At 40.5% G+C, this 22,563-nt stretch overlaps 1 protein-coding gene across 1 annotated transcript in view; it reads left to right on the forward strand.

Moving 5' to 3' along the window:
* Window positions 1–22,563, forward strand: part of ERC2 (ELKS/RAB6-interacting/CAST family member 2) — a 2,322,684-nt gene that overhangs the window by 36,043 nt on the left and 2,264,078 nt on the right. Inside the window, exon 2 of the mRNA XM_078661584.1 lies at window positions 15,307–16,105. Coding sequence (XP_078517710.1) covers window positions 15,440–16,105 — 666 coding nt within the window. The 5' untranslated portion in view covers window positions 15,307–15,439. The remainder of the gene's footprint in view (window positions 1–15,306; window positions 16,106–22,563) is intronic.

A 22,563-nucleotide genomic window follows, 5' to 3' on the forward strand; every position in this document is an offset into this window, starting at 1 on the left:
CTGTGGACAGTTTTTGAACTGTTCTCCCATAGCCTTTTATAGTTGAAAACCTGTGAGGCCTCTGACGCTTTTGAGTCATGCTTTTATCAGTGAGATCATTAAAAGCGCTGTAACGTTTCCCATGAGTGAGTCCATGCTGTTTGATTTGCTACTGAATCAATTACGAATATCAAAGCACAGAACATTACCTGCTAGTGAATCCGCGCTAATAGTTGCTTTTGCTGCACTATTAACACGGATATCTGCAAAGAACGACATTTCTCTCCAGTAGGGATACCATCACCTGACTGTGGACGCATACATCATCCCTGCATGGCTAGACTTGGCCTTTTTAGCAGCCTAAGCTTGTGGTCCTCTCACAGTGCTACTCTGTATGTGTGATATTGTCTGTGAATGTGACGTGTGTTACCTCCCTGGTGGTATTGCTGTGACCTCAATCGCACGCTGCCCTTCACACATCTCCTATTATTTACCACGTCCATTAGTTGGCATGGGTACATTATCTGTGATTAGAGTAAAAACAGAGTAATTTCATTTTCTGTGCATGATCTGTGAATCAATGCTGGCAATAATTTAGGTCGTATGCATCAGGTAACTATCTATCTATCTATCTATCTATCTATCTATCTATCTATCTATCTATCTATCTATCTATCTATCTATCTATCTATCTATCTATCCATCCATCCATCCATCCATCCATCCATCCATCCATCCATCCATCCATCCATGCATGCATCCATCCATCCATCCATCCATCCATCCATCCATCCATCCATCCATCCATCCATCCATCTATCTATCTACCTATATATTAGGTATTAGGTCTAGATCCACTTTCAGTAAGTAGTTTTGAAACATTGTGGGGACTTGAGATTGACACTTTATAATGATTGCTGTTAGGTCTACAGTACTACAGTATCCACAGTGCATTGCAATTGTATTGCAACCTATGGTGTTGGAGTTTGTGTAGAGTTAAACATATTAAATATATGTATTTAACTTATAAAACAACAGATACATATTTTAAGCCTGACACCGGTCATTGCATCAGGTGCTTTCTATTGTCTCCTCCAGAGGTGTGGGCAATGGCAGCGCTGACTGCCCCGTTGCAGTGGCAGGAGTCTTCTGTCTCCCGCCGGTAACTATCTCCTTTGTCGTTGAGCCCATATCATTCCATCTTCTTCTAATTTCTTCGATATTTCCAGTGGAAAATTTCCTCGCCATGAGTACACTATGGAATCCTTAGCTAAATGTGTGCCTTTGTGGGCTCTAGTACAGGCAGATAAGAATTTCTAAATAGTGTTTCATAATGAGAATTGAAAATTAAGTAAAAAATGAATTTCCCCATGGCATCGTCCTTCGAAATCCCCCTTACCCGGCCCCACCGTTGTTACCTGCACATACCGTGGCTGGCTTTCATTACAAGTCACACACTGCTCTAAGAGAATTTTAAGGTCCATTACTGGAAATGTTCTTTTCTTTTTCCTGGCACCTTCCACTCTCTCAGGCGCCAGTTGCTAAAATAGTGTATTTCTATTCTGTAAATAGCGACTAATACTGAATCAGAAATCGCTAAGCACTATTGAAAATAGCAATATTTAAGAACTTGCAATTTCACATTTTTACAGCAAAGTTCATATTAATTTGCGATTCAACAAATATAAATTGTTAAAAATTGCAAATTGCTAATTGCATATTAATATGTTTGTACATCGGTCCTTTAGATTATGTGCCATTAAATTGATACCTGGCGCCACGTAGTAATATGCATATCAGTTATTATTATTATTTGAAGGTTTTATATAGCGCGGACAAGACCCTTGTGGATTACTATCAGAGCGCTTTACTGGGTAAATATAGGCAACACGACATTCATAGAGAAATAGGAATATGTCTCATACAAAGCAATAATCATATAAAAACAAACAGGCATAGAATAATAAAACTGTGTCTCATACAAATCAGGAATAGAATAATAGGTAATATACATGGATCAGGTGCACTTAGAAATAAGAAGAGACTTCGCTTATGTTTTTTAAAGATGCAGTAGAGGGATTAAGTCTAGTTTCTGGGGGCAGTGCATTCAAAATCCTGGTCGCCTTCCTTGAGAAGGAATGTTTTGTATGTTTTCTTCTTGGCAAAACGTTGTGGTTTCAGTAAAAGGTTCCTGGAGCTCCTGGAGGCTCTATTGCCACACAAGGGCACCAATTTCTTTTGCCAGGTAACTCAGAGTGTTGTGGTGTATGGCTTTATGTGTCATACATGCGATTTTTAGTTGGATTCTGGCTTAGAAAGGCAGCCAGTTAAGGGATCTGAGGTCGGGGAGATGTGACAGTTTCTTTTGGCGCCTGTGATGAGTCTGCCTGCTGCGTTGATTAAGGCTCTTAGTGGGGTCGTCAACGCTTTGGGAAGACCGCAAAGTGAGACACTTCCATATTCCACTCTTGGTATTACTAGTGCTTGAATTGCCAGTTTTAAGTCATTTGCGGGTAAGAAGGGTTTTAGTTTTCTTAACGTGTTCATCTGAAAGTTAGCTCCTTTTGTTGTGGTGCTAATGTGTTTCTGCATATTTAGATTTCTGTCCAGAGTTACTCCCAGTGAATTTGCTGAGTCAATAATCAGTGGTTGGCAATTGAGTGCTGTAAGGTGTTTCAGCCCATCTTGAATGATGGTTACTTGTGAGGGAGGAGCAATTAGGAGGAATTTGGTCTTGAGGGTATTTAGTTTCAGGTGGTTTTCAACCAGTCATGTTCGCGTCTTTTGAAGCATTAAGTTGAGAGATTTGATGTCCTCTAGTGAGTGGATCTCTAAATATAGTTGGGTATAATCACCCTACATGTGATAATGTACATTAGATGAGCTGAAGATTTCGGTAAGCGGTTCCATGAATAAATTGAAAAGTGTCAGAGAGAGGGCTGAACCCTGAGGGACTCCTAAAATGACTAGGACGGAGTTGGACAGGGATTGATTAACCTTAAATCTTTGGGATCTATTTTGAAGGAAGGAAATGAACCAATTCAGAACTGGACCAGATAACCCCATTCTGTGTTTCAGTAGGTCTAGCAGGTTGTCGTTGCCGAAGAAAGGTCAAGCAAGATTAGCAGACAAGCTTTGTTTCGGTCAAGAATTTTTAGCGCTTCATCTATGATGTGTGTCATGGCTGATTCAGTACTATGCCCTTCGCGGAAGCCGGATTGATATTGGTTGAGCAGGTTGAAGTGATCTATGTGGTTGCCTAGTTGAATGTGAACACATTTTTCTAGGAGTTTCGCCAAAGGTGGGATGTTGGTTATTGGGCGGTGATTATTTAAGTCTGAGGGGTCAGCCGTTGGCTTCTTTAGGATGGGGGATACCTGCCCAGATTTTAGGATTTCCGGGATGATTCTTTGAAGGAGAGAGGTATTTATGATCTTGGTACATAGAGGTAGTTACAATGGATTGAAGTCTTTTAAGTATTTTGCAGGAAGTGGGTCTGTGAAGTGGGTAGAGGGATTCAGAACAATGAGCATTTTGAATATTGCTTCTTCACTGTAGTTGATGAAGGAGGACCTGGAGGCGTTCTTTTTTAGGACGAACTTTATGATGCCACAGGATGACCAACGAGTAATCAAGCATTTCAGATTCTGTGAAATGATCTTATAAATATCTGTTACTTAATTGTTTTATATAGTTCCAGAAAACCAGAGGTTAGAAAGCAATGCACAAGAAACAGCTATGACACGAAGGTTTTGCATGTGAAACAATCTAACAGAAGGCCAAACAATGTCAAATGGATAGTATAGCCATACAGCTTACTTTCAAGTGCAGAGTACATGGTTGCCATGAAATGGTCACAGGTGCAGGCTATGAACTCTCAATTAAATACCAAATATTACAATTCTCATTAGATCAAATGTGGAGGTCTTTCGTCCAGGGAAAGTGATGGCACCACACACAAGACAAATAAACCTGTGGAAAAACCTACACGAAAGACTAACTTCAGAAATCGCTTGTCGGGGTCTGTACCTTCTATCATTTAAACATCAGCATGTCGGTCACCCAACCACTGGGAAGGTGGACATGTTACTTACAGGTAGAGAGAGAGTTTTCCCTTGGTGGACAGATTATGTCAATAAACAATTAAACAAACAATATTGAAACCACAACTACAATAATATGCAATAAAGACTTCTACTCACTTACAAAGTAACCACACAGTGCCCACAAAGAGAGGCGAATCTTTGTCTTGAAAAAGATGGAACAATAATTTTAAACCATCGAACCGCGTCGACGCTATAATCAACACAATCAAAGGGACTATAACTAGTCCTCTAGAAAAGCTAAGAATGTGCTACTAGGACTGGTTGGAATTTCCAAACCCTTATGTGTTATTTGATGACAAATTGCTATTTTATGTCTCTCTGTGTGTATTGTTTATGCTACATTTAGCGTCTGGACAAAGGTTTGTCCCTCTTTGGTATACATTTTGGTATACTGCTTCATGTTTAGTTGCCTAGGGGAATTTTGGGTTTCTTTTTCTACACAAAGGTATAATATATGTTTTTAAGATAGGATGAAAAGTGCTTATGAATTTTATGTTTAGAATTTGCAATAGCAATACACTATTGTATTTTTGAATAAAAGTATATTACATTTTATATGTTGTCTGGTGATACTTAGAGGTAGGAAAGACTCAATGTATGGGCTAATATTGTTCGATGTTACGTGTTGACAAATTTCAATATTGTTTCTTTAATTGTTTATTGGCATAATTTGTCCACCAAGGGAAAACTCTCTCTCTACCTAAAAGTAGTATCCTACTCTCCTGGTTGGTTAAAGGGGGTCTCTCTCATTCTTCTTAAATATGGACATGTTGCTTTCTCCAACCCAGCAGAAACCCACCTGAGAGATTTTAAGATTGCTGACTGGAACATTTTTGGAAAGGTGGTACTGCCAACATGGCTGATGTGTCATGGCACCCGATCAGCATATTTTTTTTGCATACCACCAAAATAAAAGGATGTTTCTGCAAAACAAAAAAAAATTCCCTGTTCCAAAGGAGCTTTCTCCCTACAGCTGTGGAACATTCGTTAATTTCCTGTTTGTGACTTTCATGGTGGTTGCCATATTCAGGATAGACCTTGGTATGCTGTGAAGCTGGGGGACCTTTAGTGGAGTGGCTGGCGTGGTATTATGGGTTTACATTGGAGCTAGCTAAGGCACCACAGCCAGATCCTAAGTGGTTTCTCCATCTCTAACTGAGAAGGTGGACTGATAATAGGGTGGATTGGACATCCACCACTTTTTTGGCCGACATCCCACAACGGACCTACAGTTACAACAGACCTGCCATATAACTAACATACACCTGTATAATACCAGGAGGCTGCCATGAACTATACTGACATGATAGGAATGACCCATTTATATGACATTCATCATTCTACAAAACTCTGATCTGGCCCTGCCCATCAGCGATACCTTCAAACAGACAAAGATGCACAGTGTACCTCGACATGTATAAACAGCTACAAAGAATGAAGTCCAGCACGGCTTCACCATCCGATCAGGAGCAGCTCACTAGAACAATATTTTCACGTAGAAAGGTAAAGAAGTGATGAGTCTTTTACTCTTTCATGTCCTTTGGCCAGTAAGCATGCCACATGACTGATGCCTCACCTTACCTGAAGTCCAAGAGAGCTTGTCAAGAATCTGCAAGTGCTCAGTATAGAGACATTACTCCAGTGGACGGGTCCACAACAACTGTGCAGAAATGGCCTTCAAGTAGTCCATGATATTCAGTAACAATATGCAATTCTTAAGCATCCCCTTTGCTCTCTCGTCTTTTCAGTCTTCAACAAGTATATTCAGAGTGCTAACTCCTTACATGCCTTGAATGCCATCAAACATTGTGGCTCTCACATCTTCTTGTCCAGCTTCATGATGTCTGGTCATCTTCCTCAAGTTTCGACATACTGAAAGCCATAGGCAACTGCAACAAGATATAAGCTTCTCCAAGGACGTACGCTCTACTTCCTGTAATGAGGAAAGAAGTGGCGGGAGTCTACCTGGACCTGCTAGTAACCTTGACCAATATCTCTCGGAAAATGAGAATAATAAATTCATCACATAATGTGCCATGAAATGCCAATTAGAGACTTGGTTGTGACCTGCCACCTGCCACTTGAATGTTCCTTCAGATACTGAGTTGTGTAATCCCATATAAATACCATGCTATGGTCCCATTCTGTGCATTGACATGTCTAAATATATACTATCCAATTTGCAAAGATATTCTTCAGATTATCATCAAAATACTGTTAATTAAAATGTTAACATTTTGAGTAATCAAATACCTATCAGATACTGATTTTTATGTAGCCTATCATATTCCGAAATTACATACCCTGATGAATGAATCAATAAGAAAACATTTATATCGCGCTTAGCAACCCTGAGGCATCCCTGCGCCACCTGCGGCTGCGGACAGAGGAGGGTTCTATACTAAGCGGTTACTTGGAAAAGCCAGGTTTTAAGGAGTTTGCGGAAAGGCAAATGGTTACACACCCAACGTCTGTAGGGAGGGAGGGCGTTCCAGAGCCTGGCAGCTTTATAGGAAAATGAGCGGCCACCGCTTCTTGCTCTCTTTATTTTTGGAACTACGGTGAGCAAGACGTTTGCCGAACGGAGGCTTCTGGTAGGGCAGTAAGGGATGCCTCAGGATAGTGAAGAGGGAGGGGGGTGAGGTACTGGAGATCTGGGAGGAGATGAGGCACTAGTTTGATGACCCATACTCTTTTGCTCTCCACTAAGGTTTCTTCCACAGGAGAAGTAAAGCGGGAAACTGTACAGTGTATAAACAGAGAAACCATTGACCCTTTCTTATGTCTCATAGATGCACAGACATATTTATGGTACTCTATGGCTCTGATTTTAAAGTTCCAAGCCTTTTCTAGTACTGTGCAGAAGCTAATTGAAAAGACAAGTTGCCTGCTCTGTCAGGGGGTCACAGCAGGTTAATTTCTAACAGATAACAATCACACTCCATAGTCAATTGACTAGTACATTGGATCCTTCAGAATTGTCTAGGAGGGAAGAAGTGCATCATTGTTAACTTTTACCACTGAAAGTTCTTAGAGATCCCTAGTTTACCTAAATCACACTAACACATGTAAATTGATGTTGAGAGAATCATTTGTCTTCCACAAAATACAGACAGACTGTTATGCTATTAATGAGGCACATACAATTAGAATTGACGGTCATGCAGAATAAACACGTCTTTTTTTAAAATGAGGAATGGCTAGGCAATGTGCCTCAAGACTTTCAAATCAAATAATAAATGCTCACTTAGCATGTCAAAATTAAATGTAGCGTGACCGGAGATGCCCAATAGATAAGCCATAATCTGGGGCAAATATAGCCCTTTACATCGCATGCGTTTACAATGCATGCGATTACAACGCGGTCGTTACAACAACCGCGTTGTTACATCTCAGTAACATTACAACGCAAGTCGTAACATCGTTCATTGATGTTACTGGACGACTGGTAGGGGGCTCCTTGGGAAGAACAAAGTAAATCAGGGGGCCATGGCACCCTTTGCCCCCTATTACCTCCGCTACTGATGTGGGGTTCTCCACCACAAGAACATTTCCTTCCATGAAAATGGCCACATCAAACGAACATTTCTAGTGGGGAATTCACCAATTATTATGTCAAAAGAAGGAATTTACAACACCAGCTGTGTGTGCATGAAATGCACCCTTGAAGCGATGGCATGGATGGTCATTGCTGCAGGTCTAGCTTGCCTAACAGTCTAGTGAGCTACATGCCATTATTTGTATTAAACTGAAAGCCAGATCTCCTGTTCATTGTGGCCTTTTACTGAGGTTTACACTCTGTAAATAGAGGTGAATAAGCAGCGGTGTACCGTGCAGGAAAGCGAGGTGGGTGGAACAGGATGGGGAGGTGGGTGGAAAAGAAATAAATAAACAATTCCTATTCCATCATCTGTTGACATCCCCCTCCCCGCCGCACCGCGTTTACCTGTACTGACTACTGCTGTGAATAAGTTTCTCTAAACTGAGCGAATAATCGCGCCACCTCTTTCTGGTGGAACCAAAGACGTCTCTGGTGGCATGTCTCACATCCAGAGAACTCCACATAAATGGAAAGCCTGCAAGAGGTGGGGATAGAGAACACGAGGTTTATTGACAGATTCCCATTACCACTCTCTTCTAAGTTAGGCTCTGACTTTGATTTTTTGGATTCTACATCCATGACTACAAGGATACAGGGTTTACCATTGTTCTACTGAAATGGCTTCTAATAAGTACAGTCAGCAGTCATTTGTCAGTGCTATCATTTGCCAAACTAATCTTGCACATGCTTGATTTTAATCAGCTAAAGGTAATGTACTATTTTACTTTACAAGTAATTTTTCCTTTAGATGAAGCTAAATATCCAACCGGTAGTTTGCCATAAAATGATTTGTTTTAGTGTGCCATCCTCAGTAACAAGCCTATTTAAATGCAGAGGATACGCTCATCTAGCTGCAATGCTTAGTATGTGCTTTTTTGTGTTGAATGCAAATTCTAAGGGTTCATATGACTTGCAGCAAGCTTAGAGGCAATGTTTAAAAAAACACCCCAACGAGAACAACGTTGTAACAAGCGTTTTTGAGATGCTGTGTGGCTGCTGCCAGTCCAGTGTTTTCCTAACATTCATTTATTTTAGTTACTTTTGTTTTAAGTATTTTATTGTATTCTTTACTTGTTACCTCGTTTTCATTGTCCTTGTTCTCCACGAGGAGTTTCAAAAGACAAGGGATTTCCTTTTTCCTTTGGTTTGATCATTCCACTTTTTACTCGGGTTCACCTATTCTCATGCTGTCATGGTACCTAATCCCCTTTTGAGGTCAGACCTGACAGTGCAATGTCTGCAATACCCAATGTTTCCAATATACATAGAGTTTATTAACCTTTGGTGAGCCAAGGAAGACATCTCTATCCTCATGCTGTGGGCTGTATGGAGTAACATGTCCCCTCCTAACGAGTGTTCCCACTGCAATCCAAGAGCACCTGTTTTATGTCTGAAATCATCACACTTTGCCACATTCAATCGTTCATTTCACAAATGCATTTTAAACACAAAGAAATCCTTTTTTGTACTTTACAATTAAAAAAAATGTTTTTGAAAGGGCTCGACAGGAAGCTTGACCTTATGATGGCTGCCATATTAGGTTGTCATGTTGCTGATGAAGACAGCCTGCCTCCAAGATGGCTACCAAATGTCTTACAAGAAAATGCAGCGGGTGGGCATCTTAGTGTCATAAATCTGTAAAGGGGCAAAAAGGAACCTCGAGGGACTTATATATGATGCCATTTGACAATTTACATTTACATATGGCTTGCCCTGGAATACCCGATTTTGAGAAAAGATGCACATGTACTTTATTGTACTATGGTTTTCCTAAGGACACATTACCTTACAAAGCAAAGGGGTCATTCAGATTACTGGTCAAGGGCATCTGCATTATTGGGAGGTCACCAATCTCACAACCAAAACGTCCGCACTCAGGGACGTTAGTATAGGTATCACTATCGTTAGATGCAGATAGCTAACTTTAGGCGTTTTTTTCTCAGATGGTTGAATTTGCTTCCAATCTACCTACATCTAAACCTTGAACTCATACGGATTGAATGTTGGAATAACACTCTTCCACCTCTCCTATTATCTAACCTAAGCCAAGCGTTGCAAGCTGTGTGCGTCTTGTCTAGAAGAGTGGCCATGTTGGAATCAGGCAACGCGAGACCAGATGAGACCTCCATGATGTCTGCCATAAGCTCGTGTTCGCACAAGGAGTGACAACAGAATCAAGCATTATGAAGCGGAAACTATAACCTTTCTGTATGTACTGCGGTGCCTGAGCAACCTTTGGCCGATGACCGGTGGAGCTGTCCCACGCAGCTATAGAGGAGTTTGGCTCTGGTTCACTCCTTGGCAGGCACCTACCCAGCCGGACGCCGGATACTGTTTTTCCTCGTCTTCCTATTGTGCCTCCTACATCCTCTCCCTCCTCTTTCCTCCATTAGTATCCGCCTGCCTCCCCTATTCCTTCCCTTTCTCCCCTAATCTTCTCTTCCCTTGCCTATTTTATTTTTCCCTCATGCTTATGCTATGCTGTTGTACTCATGTAATTCCTGTAACTATGCTCTAGTAACTGATGTAACTTTGTAACCATGTTCGGAAACAATGTTTCTTCCTCATGTAAAGTGCTCTGATACCTCCGGGTCTAGCCAGCGCTATATAAAACTCAATAAATAAATAAAATTAAACCTCTATCAATTGAAAGACTCCTCTCACAAAAGAGTGAGACTATTTCACAACTGATGATCATTATTTTTCCTCATTAATTTAATACATAACTAAATGAAACAATAGCAAGTTTCCCAGCAAGTTAGGGCTGGAAAGATAGAGACCTGCACCTCTCTTGTAATTAAATGTATCCATTGTATGCAAAGTTCATAATTAAGATTCACATTTCAACCATTAAATATTCAAACGGAGCTACAGTCAAATTATGTAAAATTGAAGTGGCTCTTCATAGACTCATGGGAAATATATATTCAGAAACAAAATGGACGAACACTAATGACCAGAGAAAAGAGGTCATATCAGTGATGCGCCCGCACCAGTTGCAATTTAGAACTGATGTTAACATTTCTCGCTTGTTAAAAGAAACAGCAGGGACAAGACCTATGGCCATAGGACAGAGGGACAGACCGACAGACAGACAGACACCCCCTCCCCCCCAGAACCACTGACTAAAGTGAACTCCAAGCAGGCACAGTCCTAGAGACACGTGATGAGGATATTTTTTAGTGTTACATTCAGTCTTAAAGCGTGATATAAATGCAGTGGTCGACACCAAAATAAGTTCGAAAAGTCTCTTTATATAGCAGCAACGACTATGTTGTACAAAACAAACCAGCCGACACGTGTTTAGTCACTAGGAGATGTCCTGTGACTCATCAGGGCTATATTGCAATTGCATAAGAGGATGTGCAGGCCCCCAGAAACCATTGATAATTCCAACCCGGTTGGGGGCGAACGGAAGACTGGAGGGACTGCGGATGTAGGCGCTGGATAGTGCGCCGCATTGGTGTAGAAGAGCGGATAAAAAAGTGTCCGCTGGCTTGAATTAAACCATGCGGCGTGAGCTGAACGGAAGGCTGAAGCGGGTACGCCAAGGCGCTTGAAAGAAACATGTTGCTGTGGAAGATCAAAAAAACTGCGGGTAGGAGCTAGAGGCAATAGTCAGGTTCAAAGACGCTATACTTGGATAACACAGCGTGGTGGAATTTTAGGAGGAGGCAATCCAGTGTTCGGCGGCATGGCGGGTAGCGAGGTGCCGGAAATGGCGGTGAGCGAGAAGGAGCCCAGGTGCGGGAAAAGTTTTGGTGGTATCATTCAGTGTGCTTACAGGAGAGTGCAGGCGCCTGTGATCTGTTGCTGAAGGAACATAGGGACACTGGAACCGTATGGATAATAAGGCAAAGTAAACTCCAAGCACTCCATTTCTCACTCTCTTCCTGCCACCAAAAAGTATGTTTCCTGACCTGAGAAAGGATAGGAGCTCCACTCTGGCCACTCACACTTACCACCAACATACTTCCCACAGAGCCCACACTGCAAATGCAGCTTCCATTCAACTGAGCACTCTCTCGTGGGGTAGCGTGCTTCACAAGGGGTATGCAGTGTTATATAAATGCAATAACAATTATTATTATAATTGTAAGCCTTGCTCTGTATTTTGTGTTTGTGAATAGGTACATGTTAGAGCACTGTGATGATGCATTTTATTCAAGTGTGAATGTAAATTAATTTATAAAGTGTTTGAAGTTCGAGAGAAGGATTTTAATTTTTTTTAAATGTTGCAAGTTCAAAAATATTTGAGATTTGCATAGACAAATCATGTCTCTATGCTGCATTTGCTATAACGTGCACAATCGGCATACATATAGACAAAGCATCAACATACATGTGTTCAGGAGAACTGGAACAGAGTTAACCAATATTTTCAAAGAAATACATATTCACAGAAGAAACCGTGGCCCAGATTCATCAGAATGCAGTAGGGCTCATACAATGCTGGATGATACTTTGTGGGGTAAAGCGATGCAAACTGCAATGACAAAAAAGTTTTGCTCACAAAAGTTATCATGCGCCAAAAGTTGATGAAAACTCAGCATCAAAAAGACTTAGGACCAGATGTACGACCATTCACTTTAGTGAGTCCCAAATTGCATTGAATTGCGACTCGCAATTAGCGACTAGCTAAAGTTAATATATACCAGTGTCTCCGACACTGTTTGCGGTTCCCAATGGGGTAGCATATTGCATGCCTCATCAATATTCAAGCTTAATTTGTGACCCCATTGGGAATGGCTAGCACTACCAGGGATGGTGGCCTGCTGAGGTCAGCAGACCACGATATATGTGACTGCTTTTCGAATAAAGCATTTTTTTAATGCATCCAGTTTCCCTTAAAGGAAAACGGGCTGCATTTAAAAAATCAAAATGAAACTTTTCTGTTTAATTTTTTAAGAGCAGGCAGTGGTCCCTGGGACCACCTCCTGCTCTTAAAAAATATTTTCGCACACACTCACAAAGGGGATGGGGTCCCCTGAGTACCCCTTCCCGTTTGCGAGTGGTTTATCAACTACTTGAAGTAGGCGGTAAACTGCGAGGGCCTCATTTATGAGGCTATGCGTCACTTTTACGTCGCTGGTGCGTCACTTTTTGTGACGCACCAGTGGCGTAAAAAATGCGCCTTGTGGCACCATATTTACAAAGTGACGCATCTAGGTAGATGTGTCACTTTGTAAACCCCTGCGCCACATTATACCTGCGCCAGGTATAATGTATGGAAGGGGGCGTATTGACGCAAGAAAGGGTCGAAGAAGTGACGCAGTGAAATCTATGTGATTTCACTGCGCCACTTCTAGGACACAAATGCATCAATTTCTTACGCCTGCCTCACAGCAGGCGTAAGACTGACGCAGGCCCTTTCACATGGGGCTTGCCTCATGTGAAAGGATACATTGCTGGAGTTGTGTCACTTTTGTGACACACTCCAGCAAAGCGCCACTTTTGCGCCATACAGATACGTCAGAAATACTGACGTATCTGTAACTCCTTGCGCAATGATGCGCCATACTGTCAATATTACGCATCATTGGTGGTGCAAGGAGGGCGCAGTGAAAAGTGACGCATCGCTGTTTTCTCGCAGCGATGCGTCACTTTTCATAAATGAGGCCCGAGTGTTTTGCACCCGCAAATGTGGTTGAAAAACAATAGCACATGGCATTGAGACTTGATATTAGGAAGGGATTAGGAAGGGACGCCCCTTCCTAATAGCGAGAGTCTCAAACGCTATTTTGCGAGTCAGTGACTTGCAAAATAGCGTTAGTACATGCCAGCACCCTTTTTTGCAGTCGCAAACGGCCCGATCTGCCGTTTGAGAGCGCAAAAAAGGGTCGTACATCTGGCCCTTGGTATCACCTAATATCATATAACCTTAAAACGATTTTCCTATGAAAACATGATCCTAACTATAAGTACCTACTGGTGCCTCTTTATAGATATGGTTCTGCTCTATTTTGTTTGCCATTGTAGCAGTGCAACTTAATTTCAGCCAGTTGTTTCCAATGTTCGGCACCAGCACTTAACTGTCCACACTGGCACTTATGACATTGTGCCACAAGTTGGCACTATTATCTAATACAGAGGTGAGTACTATAACTGTTATTTATTAGTTTTCTATACATAAAAAATGACTAATACCTGCCGCCCTAGACACGTCCATATATATTTAGGGGCCTGGAATAGTCTTTTGAAAGAGTGTGATGGTTAGCAATTGTGAGGTTACTCTAATTTTGCCGTGACGAGGGCCCTGGCATTTATTATTGTTATTATTTTTTTGTTTACAAATTAAGCACTGGACAAGTGTTTGGATCTCAGAAAGGCCAACTCATCCGGCCATTGGTTGGTAAATTGAGGATCATTAAACTGAGTACAAGATTTACCTCTATTTTATACCACGTGGGTAAAGCTGAAGCGTAACAAAAATGTACCAACACATTAAAACAAGACCGTTTGTCTCTGCCAATGCTTGCTCTTACTTTACTTTTCCTCTAGGAAGAAATCATTCTTCCCTGCGGAAAAACTCTTCTCTCACGAACCGATGGAAAATCGAGCAATATCCTTCAATTTACCTTTCTTTAATTGCCACTTGCTCCTGCCTTTTCAGGAGTTGTTTTACGAGTTTGTACGGAGCAGCAAACTACAACATGTTTGGGAATCTTTACAATAGCGAAGCACTGTTCGTAATTGTATTTCAATAGTGTGCATCTACAGAATTAGTTACCATAGCTACGCTTTTCAAATGTCCGACACAATTATTGAATATGGTTTGCATTCAAGGTATTAAAACATCCACATACAGTTCTTTATTTATCCTTTCATCTTTTTAAAACAAAGTCAGAATCCAACAGCCAACGTGTTTCATTTCCTAAGGAGAACTTCTTCAGGGCACAATAAATTGCTTAACAGTAAATCCATCATTTCTCATTGACTATATTGACAGATAATCATCCTGTACAGAATTGTGTGTTATTCTTTACATCAATGTGTATATAGCTCAATGTCTTTTTTTTGGGAATACCTATAAATGTATGAGTTTGTGCGCGATTGAGGGCATATTTTAATTTGTATAAAGGAAATGTAGTGCAGGTGGATTGTATCTCAGTGTAAAAAGTTAATCTCTTCCATAAAGGGGTTAGTCTTTATTGACTATTCAGCAAAACAATACTTAGCATCAATAAATCTACATTTTGCGGGTCAATCCCCCCAAGTGCTGCCTCTTTCCCTCTCTTACAGATAAACCAGGATTAGAGCTCGAGCTTAGACTCATGGATGTGTTAGACATTAATATTAGATCACAATGCTAACGTGCTGCAGTTGAGCTCATTTGATTTTTTCTAGTAGAATTTCCCCTTTAACGAACTGGAAAAAAATGGGAAAGTTACAATTCTGATGACAGTTCTATATGTTTTCAGGCAATTGTTTAAAATTATGAAATGTTATTAAAAAACTATTACCTTGTATTTAAATTTGAGATTGGCTGTACATGTTCAGCTGCTACATAGTTTTATCCAGAACCTTTTGTTTCAGAAATGACTTACATTTTTCGATTAATTTCATGTATCCATAGAGTTTGCACATAATTAACCTAATTGTTTTTTTTCTTTTTTACAGCTCTTTAATTTGATGTTTCCCATCTTAGCCTACTAAAATCAATGCATGAAATTTTGTGTGATGAGACATAGTTAATATCTAAAAGGACCTTATTTTTAATTTATAAACTGTAACACCCCACAAAGAATAAACAATGTACGGCAGTGCTAGACCAATTAGTAACCTGGAAGGCAGCCCAGCTAGATCACCTCGTTTACCAAGGTCTCCACGTTTGGGGCACCGAAGAACCAACAGCGGGGGACCTGGTGGAACAGGGAAGACGTTATCAATGGAGAACATACAGTCACTGAATGCAGCCTATGCAACCTCTGGACCCATGTACTTGAGTGACCACGAAGCAGTAGGCTCGACCACTTTTCCAAAAGGCACAATGACTCTTGGAAGGGCCACAAATCGAGCTGTCTATGGTGGTCGAGTAACAGCGATGGGTAGCAGTCCAAATATTGCTTCAGCTGGCCTTTCTCATACCGACGTGCTTTCGTACACGGATCAGCATGGGAGTCTGACAACGTCTGCCCACCACCACCACCACCATCACCATCAGGTGCCCTCAATGCTGAGGCAGGTGAGAGACAGCACCATGCTGGATCTGCAAGCCCAGCTGAAAGAGGTGCAGCGGGAGAACGAACTCCTGAGGAAGGAGCTAGACATCAAAGACAGCAAGTTGGGATCTTCCATGAACAGCATTAAGACCTTTTGGAGCCCAGAGCTGAAGAAAGAGAGAGTCTTGCGAAAAGAAGAAGCAGCCAGGATGTCGGTGTTGAAGGAGCAGATGAGGGTTTCTCATGACGAAAATCAGGTATGCAAACTGAAAATATCTAGATGTGATGAGCTTTCTGTTGTATTTAGTGTGGGGGAACACCTGAGGGTGATGCTTTCAACTTTAAGGCTCTGATGAATGCATAAATGCTAAACAAACAGCATGACAGCAGAATTACAACATTACCACTAGGATTTTAAATGTTTCTTCTATGTGTTATTTTTGGAACACAACTGAGGTGTAATATTATCTCCACCGTGAGAGGTTACAACCCACCCTAGGCCTGGAATGTTATCCTACTTAACATTAAATTCTGGTATTCGCGGTTTTCTTTTATCTCCATAAATGCAAATCTTCAACACCTTAAAATATGTTTTGATATTACAAGTTAAAATGTAATGTTAGAATACTTCTTAAAGTACTAAAACCGAATTGAAATAGGAGGAACCGAAGGTATTATCAGCATAGCTGATAAGTCAACTCGTCACCTGCTCCACTTCCGAAAGCCAGGACTAGGGTTGCTGGGGCATTAAAGCACATATTTAAAAGGAGTAAAGTATAATTGCAAGCTCCAACATGCAAAGTTTCATTCATTAAATTGTAAGAAGTGGCTGACAGTATCACCGGTGACATGTTGTTAGCTGCTTGGTATGCACCCCTTCAAACTTGCTTTCATTGCCTGGTATTCAACAGCTTTAGATTTAGTACCATGCACTTTTTCCCACACTTACTTCACCCCCATTACTTTATTAGATATTTACTTCCCTGCCTTAACTTCATCTATATCTTTACTTCATCTGCATTTAGTACGGGACACTATGACTTTCCCATAGCATCAAACAAACACGTTTTCAGGTATGTTTTACTGAGTTAAGGTTATAAAAATATCAGTAAATTGTTTTCTTACTTTCAAATATATGTCTTACTTTAATTTAGGGTTAGGTTTAAGATTAGCATCATGGAAATGTCCTGAAAATTATTGTCATGAAAATTTAATTAGGAGTTACTGTCACAACAAAGTTACATCTTGTTTTAACTATAATCAGAGGTTCAATTCAGTAACACTCACAATTACAACTGATACTGATATAAATAAATTACATTAAATTAAACAGTTATTACGTTAGCAAATATTGGTTTAAGGTTGGCATTTGGGTTAGAGTAATGATTAGAAATATATTTTCCAATTTGTTTAGGACATCAGAAGAATTAAGTTGATATGAATTAATTTAATTTCACTTTAATCTTTTAAACTTAATTATTCATAGGGTTAGAATAGCAGTAGACGTATAGTATTCCTTTATTAAAGTAATTATGTTGTATTTGCTAACAATAGGGTTAGGAATATCTTCATTTATTATAATATAAATAATGTAATCAAATTACTGTGTCACCTAAACGCTATCTACCTGAAGACACAAGTCTTCAATTTTACAATGACACTACTGATGCATTGTGGTAATTGTAGGATGTTACCTGTGGTCACATGTTAATTAGGATTTAAGCACCTTTAGCTTGCTCACCTGTGATCAAGCCCCATTCAGTAGCCGAAACACGTCATGAAATGAACATGCTGCCAGCGTTATTTAGAATAGAATGCGAGAATGCCATTGAGTTGGGCTTTGTTATGTTTCTTCTGTGATATTTATATATATATTCACTGAAAAAACCATAGGTTTCAGGCCTTATAGTTAGGAATTAGCATTTAAAAAACCTTTAAAATTCACTCAAAAAACTATAAGTTTTAGGGGTGTTATACTTAGCTGGACATTTCACTCATATAAAACCATTGAAATTGCTCCTATATAGTTAGTTGTACTAACTATATTTCGCGCACCCGCAATCCACTGCTGATGATGTCACATATTACATCATTCATGACATGGTCAGTGACATCACTGATGACATCTCAAATAACATCACTGATGACATCACTGATGACATCATCCAGTGAATGTGGTTTGCTTCGTTATTTAAATATGCAGTATATATATAGCAATTTGCATTGAAGAATGAGTGGATATATAAAAATAAATATTTGGATGGAGGATTTAGTAGCAGTGTAATTGACTGTTTACATGACCAATTTATAGTGTCTCACTAAATATAGTGGATAGTGACTAAACTGTTCGAATATCTGTATCACTTTGTCAGTTGTTGTGTAAACTGTTTCTCCAGTTGGTTACTAGCTATGTGAAAGTCTGTATTAGTTATTGCTTAGTTAACTGAGTATTTGTATGGGAGAGTGAATGTGTGTGTGGTTCGGTGGGGGGTGTGTGACTTCCTAAAGATGTGTGAATAGTTGATTCACTAGATATATGAAGTTAAAAATACATGTTCTAACAGTTGTTTGGGTGAGTGAATATCTTTATGGGTGTGGTGATGAGCAAATATATTTCTCAATGGTACATGTCCAACAAACTAGAAACATAAAAGGCAGTGTATGTGTCAGTTGTTGTATATTAATAAGTATACATAAGACTCAATGATTGTGTGAGTGACTGTATGGATAACTTTATACTGGTAATAATGATTTTATAATTCACTAAGTATGACTTACTATCTAAATGAATAGATGAAGTTGTGTTTGTATAAGTGTGTAGCTAAGTAAATATGTAAGTATGATCCATTGTTTGCATAAGTGAGTAGGATGACTTCATATGTGAATAGGATGTGTGCTGGTGTGTAATGTCGATTTAGGTGTATAAGTATTTTTGATAGTGTTCTATTGTTCATTGACAGCATGTATGAGTGAATCTACAGGTAAGTGATTAGATGTGTGTATACATCTAAAATCCCTGAGTGGGTTTTTAGATACTTGTATTGCTGTAACAATGGATTCAAATATAATACTCTTTATTTTACAAAGAGTGATGAAAGATTTTACTAGTGTATGAAAAGGTGTATGTGATTGTCACGTGGATGATGTCATCAGTGATGTCATCAGTGATGTAATTTGAGATGTCATCAGTGATGTCACTGACCATGTCATGAATGATGTAATATGTGACATCATCAGCAGTGGATTGCGGGTGCGCGAAATATAGTTAGTACAACTAACTATATAGCAGCAATTTCAATGGTTTTGTATGAGTGAAATGTCCAGCTAACTATAACACCCCTAAAACTTATAGTTTTTTGAGTGAATTTTAAAGGTTTTTTAAATGCTAATTCCTAACTATATAAGGCCTGAAACCTATGGTTATTTCAGTGAATTTCAAAGGTTTTTTTAATGCTAATTCCTAACTATATAAGACCTGAAAGCCCACCAGGAATCTCCAGTATGCGCCAGGGGACTGCATAGCAGAGAGGTGTAATGAAGCCACGCCCCTTTTTACACCTCTCTGCAACGCAGCCCCCGTGCATGTTTGAAGAGGGGGAACTAATTCCCCTTGCATACTGGGGGCCCCTGGGGGCCAACTAGCCCACCTTGAACCTCCAGTATCCGCCAGGGGGCTGCATTGCAGAGGTGTAATGAGGCTATGCCCCTTGTTATACCTCTCTGCAACGCAGCCCCCTGGCGCGTTTGCAGAGGGGGAACTAATTCTCCTTGCATACTGGGGGTCCCTGGGGGTCAACTAGCCCACCAGGAGCCTCCAGTATGCGCCAGGGGGCTGCATTGCAGAGAGGTGTAATGAGGCCACACCCTTTTTTACACCGCTCTGCAATGCAGCCCCGTGCATGTTTGAAGAGGGGGAACTAATTCCCCTTGCATACTGGGGGTCCCTGGGGGCCAACTAGCCCACCTGGAACCTCCAGTATGCGCCAGGGGGCTGCATTGCACAGAGGTGTAATGAGGCTATGCCTCTTTTTACACCTCTCTGCAACGCAGGCCACTGGCGCGTTTGCAGAGGGGGGACTAATTCCCCTTGCATACTGGGGGTCCCTGGGTCATATCTGCCCAAACGCCGAAATTCCGAACGATTGAAAATGACTTTTCTTGAGAAACATTTGGATTTGGATTATCATGTCCTATACTTTGGAATTTTTGAAAGACTAACTTTGAGGATGCTATAAATTACTCAAGTGTGGGTAAAATTGATACCTAGTCACTTTGAATAAGAATGCACTTACGTCTCGTCTAACATTTGGAAGAAATATCTAGTTATATGACAACAGTGTAGTGTAGCTCCTATTTTCCCAATAGGCTCTGCGCATTGGAATAGTACCTACAGCAGTAAAGGCCTAGACCAGACGTTAACTAGGTCTACTACTGTCGATACTAGACTTAATTTTTGGGTTTGCCAGCTAAGCTCAGAGTTCGCTAGAAACTTTCTCGAATGTTCAAGGAAGGATTAGCTCCCCTGATTAGACAAGAAGGGATTTAGTTTCTGACAACCATAGAACATGAAAACTTTGCTCTCCCCTAATCAAGAGTCAATCTCAAGAGTCGTGTGAGCACAAGGCAATTATTTTACTCAGTCAGTACGTGCATTCTTAGTCTCATCAGAATGTAGAGAAAAGGAAGAGACGGGCGTGTTCAATAAAAAGGTGTTATTTATTGATCAGTCTCTTTTCTCGTACAAGAGAAATGGATCGATATTATTGCAATACTTATAGTTAAGTAAAGTGCATACATTAAAAGCAATAGTATAAAATAATACTGTAAAAACATTGATATGGTTTCTGAGCCATATGATGTTTTAAAATGATTAAAATATATTTACATACACATATACATTTGACTAAACGTACTCAACTGGTGTTTCTAAATACGCCTACCCCGTGTACCTGACCTAAGTCTAATGCGTGGGCGGGAATAGAAAGTTACAGTTTAAGTTAAGTTTGTTTTTGCCAAGTGAATAACTAAAGAATTCTCTGTGAGGGGTTATTCAGTTCTGTACCTGGAATTTAGGATGGATGAGGAATGGTATCTCTTTCTCTGCTCTCGATATTCCAGGCTGCCTGCGAGGGCTACCCGGAAGCGCCGGTGCTGGGTCTCTCGGCTTGAGATAGCAGCGCGTCTCTCAGCGCGTCAGGAAGGCGGGGCTGCTGCCAGCGGGGTCTGCTTCTGCTCTTGGCTTCGGCAAGTATGGCTGCTCCGTCTTGTCACCACGCGTGTGTTTGCATAGGGCAAGGTCGGCAATATTTATACCTTAAAGGTGCCGGGATTGACGTAAGGATGGACAAAGGGTACGTCAATAAAGATGTCATACGACTTGCTCGTTAGCACATTCTTTACTAAAGTTCTCTGTGAAATCAAAACAATGGCCGCACGGATTATCCAGGTTGTCATAGGTTTGATTTGTTATGAGAACGTCGTATGCCTTATCAGGGGCTGGAGGAATGTCGCTTGTCTAATTAGATCTCAAGCGTTATGACCTAATCAGATAACACGTTCCTGTGCCGGAGTGTGACTGCGTCAGATAACGGTATCTGCATCATGGGGGATTTCTTGCCTCATGGGCTGACTGTTAGTTAACTAGATAGTTAGTTTAACCAGAATAGGGTCAGGAATAGGGGGATCGATTCAGAACCTATAGAAATACACGACACCCACTCCACGCTAACTATGGTCATATCTACTAATCTATGCATAGTATAACATAGTACAACATACTATAGAGTATAGTGTATACCTTACCACCCCAAAATACATAAATGCATTTCGAAATTTTCAAATATACTGAAAAATTGCAGTCATATATATTGTATGCACTTAAGCTATGAATTAAATGCAAAAGTAAACACGTATTTTTATGTATTATTGCTCTTTGGTATTTGAGTAGTACACATGAAATGGCTCTTAATATAGCTATACAGAAAGGAAAGTCGAGACCATTTCATCACATAATAAAATATTTGTGAACCTACCAGCGGGCAGCTAAAGTCTATATAAAGTATCTAAAAATAGAAATCTTAGTTCTCTAGGAATAGTTTCTTACTTTAAGCAGAAGATCAGTGTCCCGGAAAAAAAAATATATAGAAAAATATTTTAAGGGGCTTGCTGAAAAAAGTTGCTGTCCGTGAACTGGATTGTAATTGTTCATGTGACTTTATTTTTTAAGAGTTGAAGGCCGAATTCAGGGAACGCCGTGTGCGAGTTTACTCAAAAGTCTCTATTTCTGTTCCGGAGAGAACATCATATCATTCAGGCTTTCGAAAAAACTGTCAACAGCTTCATGGGAAAGTTCCACTAAGTCGGAAATAGGTGTAACCATGCATTCATGCGCATGATTGTCTGCATTGACATTCTGATTTGCATTGCTGACAGAAGGTCGTACCTGTTCGATGCTGCTTTCATCTTGAACTTCACTACTCTTCAATCGCAGTGGTGAAGATTCCAGGAATGCCGTCATCAGGATTGGCAGCCTTTGAGGGCAGCACAAAGCGTGAACCTTGGTAGGAACCAACAGTGTATCTGCATCCACCGGCGCATCCAATTGTAGCGTCAGACAGGTGTCTAACACGCATTCTTCTCCGCATAGCAGACACCTTAGTACAGGTAAAACACACCTTTGCCACATTGGTCGAAATGATAGAAACCAAGTCATGTT

Source organism: Lissotriton helveticus, chromosome 9 (genome assembly GCF_964261635.1).
Source record: "Lissotriton helveticus chromosome 9, aLisHel1.1, whole genome shotgun sequence".
In the NCBI taxonomy this organism is placed as follows: Eukaryota; Metazoa; Chordata; class Amphibia; order Caudata; family Salamandridae; genus Lissotriton; species Lissotriton helveticus.